The sequence below is a fragment of the Hemiscyllium ocellatum genome, chromosome 8, assembly GCF_020745735.1.
Source record: "Hemiscyllium ocellatum isolate sHemOce1 chromosome 8, sHemOce1.pat.X.cur, whole genome shotgun sequence".
Lineage (NCBI taxonomy): Eukaryota > Metazoa > Chordata > Chondrichthyes > Orectolobiformes > Hemiscylliidae > Hemiscyllium > Hemiscyllium ocellatum.
The window spans coordinates 65,517,414-65,526,306 of record NC_083408.1 but is presented as its reverse complement, the minus strand read 5'-3'; the positions used below and the strand labels follow the sequence as shown (position 1 = coordinate 65,526,306).

Sequence of the window (8,893 nt, the reverse complement as noted above, 5' to 3'; positions counted from 1 at the left end):
TCACTGGCCGCTGGTTAGAGAACGTTAAGGAACGCACTTCAGATTGAACGGATTTATTTTTTTTAAAGGAAGGAAGGCTAAATAACCGGCGTATGTCGGAAAGCGTGTGGTCGGAATCGCAGACTAGTTTTACTCTCTTGGGGGGGGGCGGGGCGTTGGGTTGAATCGTGGTGGGACCCGGATGAGGCTCCAGCCGTTTTTTTTTTAAAAAGCCAAGCTCGAGCATAAGCAGCACTAACGGCTGTGGGCAGAGACCCCAGGACCACCCTCCCCCGGATTAAACACTATCCGCCCTCCGAACACACAATCCTACCCACTCTCAAAACAACTCCCTACAGGAGCACCAGCAGTTCTCCCTCTCCAAATCCCAGGCAGGATCTGCAGCAACACCCACCCCACACAATCAAAATCCAGGTCCCCCCCCCAACTCAAACCAAATCCCGGACAGAAACCCCAGGGATACCTCCCTCCCACTCACCCCACAAAACGACCCGGACAAGAGCCTGAGGACCATCTCAGATCCAGTCACCACCCCTTCGCCCGCCCCCCCAAATAAAAAGGATCCGCAGGAACGACCCCGGAAAGCAGCAGCGAACCATCCCCACCCAAATACAAATCCCAGAAAGCCATCCAGGGACTCCCCACCCTACAGCAAAGAAAAAGCCGGACAGGGGTCGCAGTAACACGTCTCTCTCCAAAAACCCCGCTAGCATTCAAATTTAAATCACCCCTCCTCCAAAAAAAACCAGGACGGTATCATTGCTATACTCACTCCTCCAAACAGACCCCAACTCGGGAGAAACGATTCCACCTGAGTCTTAGAGACGCAGTCCAGCCGCCTTCTTGGGGCAAGCTCTCGGTTATTACCGAGCGGCTCGCACTAGTTACATGTTTATCTAAACTTTTATTTAAACGGGCGGCAAGGTCCAGGTGACTGTCGATGTCATCGAGTTTACTATTTTGAAACCCCGGCCGAGTGGTGGTTTGTGGAGCGGGAAGCAGCAGATGTCTGGCGGGATTGCGCCCGGGCGCCGAGCTGTGTGATATCTCTCTACTCGCCATTAATCGCCAGATGAATTTAATCTCCGGCAGCAAGTGAAATTGGCGGGAGGAAAATGGAGGTACCGGTGAATATCGCTGCAGGCGGCCGTGCCTGGGAGCCTGGGACTGCCAACAGAATCAGAATTTCGGTGCAAAAGTTGCATGAAGTTACTCCTCCCTCCGGTGCGGAAGAACCAGTTTACATTCCTCCCGCTCTGCCAGTGAATAAACCACGGGGCTACGGTAAAACATTCGGTACAACTGTGTCAGGAGGAGCATCAGGTTAATATTCAATGTTCTCGTGTGTTCAGTTAACTTTATTTTGGTAAAATGCTGTGTTCGTTTTGTGTAAATCCAGTTGCTGGGTATTGATATTTACCAACACGTAGGTGAAGCACGCAACTGGAAATCTGAAACCGAAACAGAAATTGCTGGAAAAACTCAGCAGGTCTGGCAGCATCTATGCAGCGATAGAGTTAATGTTTCGATTCCAGGGACCTGCTGAGTTTCTCCAGCAAATTGTTTTTATTGTTTTATTTTAAAGTTGCACAAAACTGCTTAAAGATGATCTTTGGATCGCGGCAATGTTGTATTAATACGTTTATAATTACGACAAAATCCGTGATGGAATCTCTGCTCATAGTTTCTTCAAATTTTTAGGTGATAACTGATTGCTTTAAATGTGTACCCTCCTCCAGACTTCAGTTATATGGTTCAAGCGGAAACGTTCAATATACTAGAAGGAAATTAGAACAAACTTTAATATCCAGAGTAGTGAAAATGTTGAACTTGCTGCCATTGGAAATGGTCGAAGTAAATAACACGTGCATTTAAGAGAAGCTAGACAAGCATCTTTGAGTTATGTTGATAGAATTCATACTGAAAGACAAATGAAGCCTGGGTGGTGACATAAGTTGGTTGGCTTAATAACTCTTTTGGTTGTTATATGAATGTCCTACATAATAAATCTTACAAAATAATGTTGCAACTTTTTTCCCTTTCAGTCTTGAAGGTATCCAACATGCCTTATGCTAGAGCTGTGACTGGGATGTTTTTGAGTGTGTGGAAACAGCAACAATTGTATTCATGTAGTTTCTAAATTATATGGAAAAATGAGACTGATTCAGGATAGTCAATGTGGCTTTGTGCATGGGAAATCATGTCTCACAAACTTGATTGAGTTTTTTGAAGAAGTAACAAAGAAGACTGATGAGGGCAGAGCAGTAGATGTGATCTATATGGACTTCAGTAAGGCGTTCGACAAGGTTCCCTATGGGAGACTGATTAGCAAGGTTAGATCTCATGGAATACAGGGAGAACTAGCCATTTGGATACAGAACTGGCTCAAAGGTAGAAGACAGAGTGTGGTAGTGGAGGGTTGTTTTTCAGACTGAGGCCTGTGACCAGTGGGGTGCCACAAGGATTGGTGCTGGGCCCTCTACTTTTTGTCATTTACATAAATGATTTGGATGTGAGCATAAGAGGTACAGATAGTAAGTTTGCGGATGACACCAAAATTGAAGGTGTAGTGGACAGCAAAGAGGGTGACCTCAGATTACATCAGGATCTCGACCAGATGGGCCAATGGGCTGAGAAGTGGCAGATGGAGTTTAATTCAGATACATGCGAGGTGCTGCATTTTGGAAAAGCAAATCTTAGCAGGACTTAGACACTTAATGGTAAGGTCCTAGGGAGTGCTGCTGAACAAAGAGACCTTGGAGTGCAGGTTCATAGCTCCTTGGAAGTGGAGTCACAGGTAGATAGGATAGTGAAGAAGGCATTTGGTATGCTTTCCTTTATTGGTCAGAGTATTGACTATAGGAGTTGGGTAGTCATGTTGTGGCTGTACAGGACATTGGTCAGGCCACTGTTGGAATATTACGTGGAATTCTATTCTTCCTATCGGAAAGATGTTGTGAAACTTGAAAGGATTCAGAAAAGATTTACACGGATGTTGCCAGGGTTGGAGGATCTGAGCTATTGGGAGAGGCTGAACAGGCTGGGACTGTTTTTCCTGGAGTGTCAGAGGCTGAGGGGTGACCTTTTAGAGGTTTACAAAATTGAAGGGCATGGATAGGATAAATAGACAAAGTCTTTTCCCTGGGATCAGGGAGTCCAGATCTGGAGGGCATAGGTTTAGGGTGAGAGGGGAAAGATATAAAAGAGATCTAAGGTGCAACTTTTTCACGCAGAGGGTGGTACGTGTATGGAATGAGCTGCCAGAGGATGTGGTGGAGGCTGGTATAATTGCAACATTTAAGAGGCATTTGGATGGGTATATGAATAGGAAGGGTTTGGAGGGATATGGGCCAGGTGCTGGCAGGTGAGACTAGATTGGGTTGGGATATCTGGTCGGCATGGATGGGTTGGACGGAAGGGTTTGTTTTCATGCTGTACATGACTATGACTATGATAAATTGTTTTATAGGATTGGGTTGTAGAGGGGGACTTGAAAATGTGAATTTTATAATTGAATTGCTCTTTTTCTGTGAGCACAGGTGACAACGATGAACAGCCCTTGGTATAAGAATGGGTGCGGGCAGCAGTTTGTATTGATGACCTCAAGTTTGTGGAGTGTAGAATGTAGAAAATTGGTCAAAACCTGTTGAATAAGCAAGTCCGGTGAGAACAATTCTTTGATTTGACACAAATGTATCAAACAGCTATCCCTTCGGCTGTTTGCATGAGTGTAAAGTGAAACTGAGTTCCGGATGCTGAAGATTTGTAAATCTGAAGCAGTCCATGTTCATATGCAACAAGGTCTGGGAAAGATCCAAGCTTGGGATGAAAAGTGGCAAGTAATATTAGTGCCAAGCAATAACGATCTCTGATAAAAGACAATCCAGCCAGTTCCCCTTGACATTCAATGTTATGGACCAGACCAAACCCCCTCAAAATATATTAAGAAGATCGTCTTTTTATGTTTTTCGTATTTTTATGGTAAATGTAAGGCATTGTGTTCCAGATGTAATTTGATTGGTCAAACTAATCAACTTGAAGTAAAACACAATTCATTTTTACACTGCAGTTAAAATACAGATGAAATAAAAATAAAAGAATTGGCTTACCTGTAACTCTATCGAAATACTGAAAAAAAAATTAGCTATGACTTATTAATTGTTCCAAGAAAGTAACATCCCATAAATACACTCTTGGCAAAGGCAAATTGAGTAAAATAGGTTGTCTCACATCCAAAAAGGCTTTACAAACTCTTTACTGGCTTTGAGCAGACTATTGTATACCTCTGTCCCAACCTTTCTTCATTTCAGAAAAAAACGGATAAAATACAACTCTTAAATTCATACATCATCACACTATTGTCACTGAATTCCCCACTAACAAATCCTGGGGATTACATCAGAAATGCAACTGGACTTGCCAAATAAATCAGTTGCTACAAGAGCAGGTCAGGGGCTAGGAGTACCGCGGTGAGTAACTCCACTCCTGACTCCTCAGAGCCTATCTGGCAGGTGGTCTTATTCAGGAGTGATGGTCTTAGCCCAGTACAGCGGAGACTTCTGGCCCAGTATTCCAGTGCCCCAGCGTGGCAGTCTTGTTCTGGCTATGTCATCCAGGTATTCAAGTGTTCCCTAATCAGTTTTCCTCGAGTCTAGGAGCCATTGACTGAACTGTGATGAACTTTGTCTTAGTTTTACTTTTTTTAATTATGTATGAGTTTTGTCATTGATGTCGATGCCGTGGTAAGGCGACTTAAAAACGTTTTCATTGTATTTTTCATGTAAAAGTACATGTGACAATAAATTTCTATTCTATCTTATTCCTTGCCATTCTTGTTCGGAAGGGAGTTTCAGGATTTTGATTTGGTGACACAAAAGATTTTGATATGTTTCCAAGTCAGGGTGGTGAGTGCCTTGGAGGGGGAAACTGCAGGTGGTCCATCCTTCTAAATGGTAGTGTTCATGGGTTTGCAAAGCACTATCTAAGCAACTTTGGAGAATTTATGCAAGGCATCTTGTAGATAGTATGTACTGCCACTACTGAGCATTGGTACTGGTGAGAATGAATGTTTCTGGATGTGATGCCAATCAAGTGGGCTGCTTTCTCTTATGTGCCTGTGGTGTTCACATAAGCAGGCAGCACAATCCGTAACACCACTGGCACATAGTGAAATAATTACACAGAGGCCGGTATCCTATCACCAAGTCACTCTTTATTTACATGTGCACTATACATGGGCTCTGACCAGCCCACTCCCAAGACTGAGGAAATCTTCTGAATCTCCTGTTTATTTTTGTTAGCCAGGGCTCCCTGATTTGGCCCAGTTCAACAATTCCATTCGAGGATTTCATAGTCTTTGTGACCCACTTGGCCCAGGTTCCAGTCACTACATGTGGGATTATATTTTGCTTGGTTTCTGATGACCCCGATGCATGCAAATGTCTTCCAGTAGGCTCTGAGGAATATTCATTCAATAAACTGAGATTCTATTCTCTTAACTGTCAGTAAGTTGATAATTAGAGGACAACCAGGGAAAATTCAAACCTCGGTATTGTAGCTTTCACAGGCATAATCCTTCTTACTCAAATACAGTCCAAAAACCATTTCAAACCCTGGTCCCTCTTTGCTGGACTGGTTGACTCTCTGAGGTCCCAATTAACATTCAACATCAGTCATCTGTTTAAGCATATTGCCTTTCTGGATTCAGAGCATCTATAGAATATGTTTAAAAAAGATATAGCCTGCAATTAACTTTCAGGCCCGACGTCATGAAGAAGTAACTGTTTGTTCTCCTTTTTTGTCAAACACACTGCTGCTCACAGTCGAAAGGTCGATTTTTGGCTTTCAGCTGGAAGTTCGCAGCTCTGAATCAAAATTAATTTAAAAAAAACTTAATGAAGGTCTCAACATTCTCATGTAGCCATAATGCTCATCCAGTTCATTTTCTGCTCAATGTTAGCCCCAATATGTTGATACGGAGGTGATTCAGTGGGGATTATGCCATTCAGTGTCAATGTTTAGATTCTGTCTTGTTGAAGGTCGTCATTATCTGACATTTGTATGGTATGAATGTTATTTGCTGAGTTGACAGCTCAAACCTGAATATTGACTAGGTCTTCCTGCATTTGGACATGGACTGCTTTGATACCTTCAGATAGAGGAAGAGTCATTGAAGCAGCTGAAGGTGATTATATGTAGGATACTGCCCTGAAGTACCTCTGGAACTGAGATTACTGAGTTTCAGCAACCAGAACCGTCTTGTTCTGTGAGAAAGTGAGGACTGCAGATCAGAGCTGAAAATGTGTTGCTGGAAAAGCGCAGCAGGTCAGGCAGCATCCAAGGAGCAGGAGATTCGACGTTTCGGGCATGAGCCCTTCTTCAGGAAGGGCTCATGCCCAAAACGTCAAATCTTCAGCCGTCTTGTCCTGTGCCAAGTCTAACATTACATGTGATTCTGCAATTGGACAGTATTTGCTACATAATCCTCTTAACAGAATTAAGCTGCCAACCAGTTTAGTTTCTTTAATTTGGCCCATTGTGGGGTGTATTTGTTTGTACTGGAAGCTAGAGATATTAATGCATAAGGCATTGCTTTTGCAAACAAAAATAACATTTAAGTTATGGGCGGCACGGTGGCACAGTGGTTAGCACTGCTGTCTCACAGCGCCTGAGACCCGGGTTCAATTCCCGACTCAGGCGACTGACTGTGTGGAGTTTGCACGTTCTCCCCGTGTCTGCATGGGTTTCCTCCGGGTGCTCCGGTTTCCTCCCACAGTCCAAAGATGTGCGGGTCAGGTGAATTGGCCATGCTAAATTGCCCATAGTGCAATTTAGGGGTAAATGTAGGGGTGGGTTGCGGTTCGGCGGGTCGGTGTGGACTTGTTGGGCCGAAAGGCCTGTTTCCACACTGTAAGTAATCTAATCTAATCTAATTTTAAGTGCACCGTCTGTGTTCTAACACACGATATGTGACATCTGTTTGCTGGTTAATTTCGCAGAGTAGTGTCCTGAATGATCTGAGTGAACCTGTCTGGTTTAAGATTAAAACAAACCTGTCTTTTAACTGTCAGTTACCTTTAATTGATGCTTGGCAACACTTCTTCAAATCAGAGCTCACTTGCCAACTATTTAGCAGTCTCCTTGAGCAGTATGAATGTTGGATTTCCACTTGAAATGGTACTTCACATGAATTGTCCTATTGGGTGGAGGATAAAAAGCTTTGATGAATTGTTACTATAACAGAATAATAATTTTTTTGAATTGTGACAATGTTAGGCTATGATATAGATGTATGACAAAAGCAGACACTTAACTGGTAGAAGAACTTGCAACTGGAATTGTCAAAAGTTCAAGTCCTAATTGCCAAAGTTATTTAGAAAAAAGCTACTCTTCCTAAATTATAATGTTTAATTGTTTGTGAATTTTGTGATTAAATTTTTTTGTTTGTTCATGGGCTATGGGCATCACTGACGAGGCCAGCATTCATTGACTTCTTTAATATTGCTTGAGAACATGGTGGTGATTTATTGCAAACAAAGTTGCTGTTCAGCAGTGAGTTCTCAGATTTTGACTTAGTGTTAGGCTATCAATGGGACACAGTTCCAAGTCAGAATGGTCTATGCCTTAGAGGGAAACTTTTAGCTGGTAATTCTCTGAAGCATCTGTTACCTCTGGTGGTAGAGGTTGTAAGTTTGGAAGTAGCTGTGGAAGCAGCCTCAGTGAATTGCAGCATCGAATCTTGCAGAGAGTGCAAACTGCTGACTGTTTGGTGGTGTTGGAGGAAGTAAATGTTTAAAGTGGTGAATGGGGTATTAATTGACCACTGAACTGCTTTTCCCTAAGGTACTTCTACCACGTGAGCACCACAAAGATTAATTCGTGGCTTGCACCGGTTATGACATCACTACAACCAATTATCCCACCATCACCACCACCGAGTCCGAGAGTTCTTCATACTTTTATCAGAGTCTTCCAGATGTGCAGCATGGAAATGGGCCCTCCGGTCCAACTCATCTATACTGACCAGATTTCCCAACCAAATGTAGTCCTACCTCCCAGCACCCGGCCCATATCCCTCCAAACCCTTCCTATTCATATACCCATCCAGATGCCTTTTAAATGTTGCAATTGTACCAGCCTTCACCACTTCCTCTGGCAGCTCATTCCATACATGTAACACCTTCTGCGTGAACAAGTTGTCCCATAGGTCTCTTTATATCTTTCACCTCTCACCCTCAACCTATGTCCTCTAGTTCTGGACTCCCTGACCCCAGGGAAAAGACTTTGTCTATTTATCCTATCCGTGCCCCTCATAATTTTGTAAACCTCTACAAGGACCCCCCTCAGCCTCCGATGCTCCAGGGAAAACAGCCCTCGCCGATTCAACCTCACCCTATAGCTCAAATGCTCAACCCTGGCAACATCCTTGTAAATCTTTTCTGAACCCTTTCAAATTTCACAACAGCTTTCCAGTAGGAAGGAGACCAGATTTGCATGCAATATTCCAACAGTGGCCTAACCAATGTCCTGTACAGCCACAACATGACCTCCCAACTCCTGTACTCAATACTCTGACCAATAAAGAAAAGTGTACCAAATGCTGCCTACACTATCCTATCTACCTGCGACTCCACTTTCAAGAAGCTATGAACTTGCACTCGAAGGTTCTTGTTCACTCCTTGTTCAGCAAAACTCCCGAGGACCTTACCATTAAGTGTGCAAGTCCTGCTAAGATTTGCTTTCTCAAAATGTAGCACTTCACATTTATCTAAGCTAAACTCCGTCTGCCACTCCTCAGCCCATTGGCCCATCTGATCAAGATCCCAATGTAATCTGAGATAGCCTCCTTTGCTAGAGATCAGAGTGGTGCTGGAAAAGCACAGCAGGTCAGGCA

At 43.5% G+C, this 8,893-nt stretch overlaps 1 protein-coding gene across 3 annotated transcripts in view; it reads left to right on the top strand.

Annotated features, from left to right (window-relative positions):
- The first annotated feature begins 246 nt into the window (after positions 1-246).
- kiaa0586 (KIAA0586 ortholog) overlaps positions 247-8,893 on the top strand; it is a 533,649-nt gene continuing 525,002 nt past the window's right edge. For all 3 annotated transcript variants that reach the window (XM_060829108.1, XM_060829107.1, XM_060829109.1), the window contains exon 1: positions 247-1,323. In XM_060829108.1, the coding sequence (XP_060685091.1) occupies positions 1,116-1,323 (208 nt within the window). In that variant the 5' untranslated portion in view covers positions 247-1,115. The remainder of the gene's footprint in view (positions 1,324-8,893) is intronic.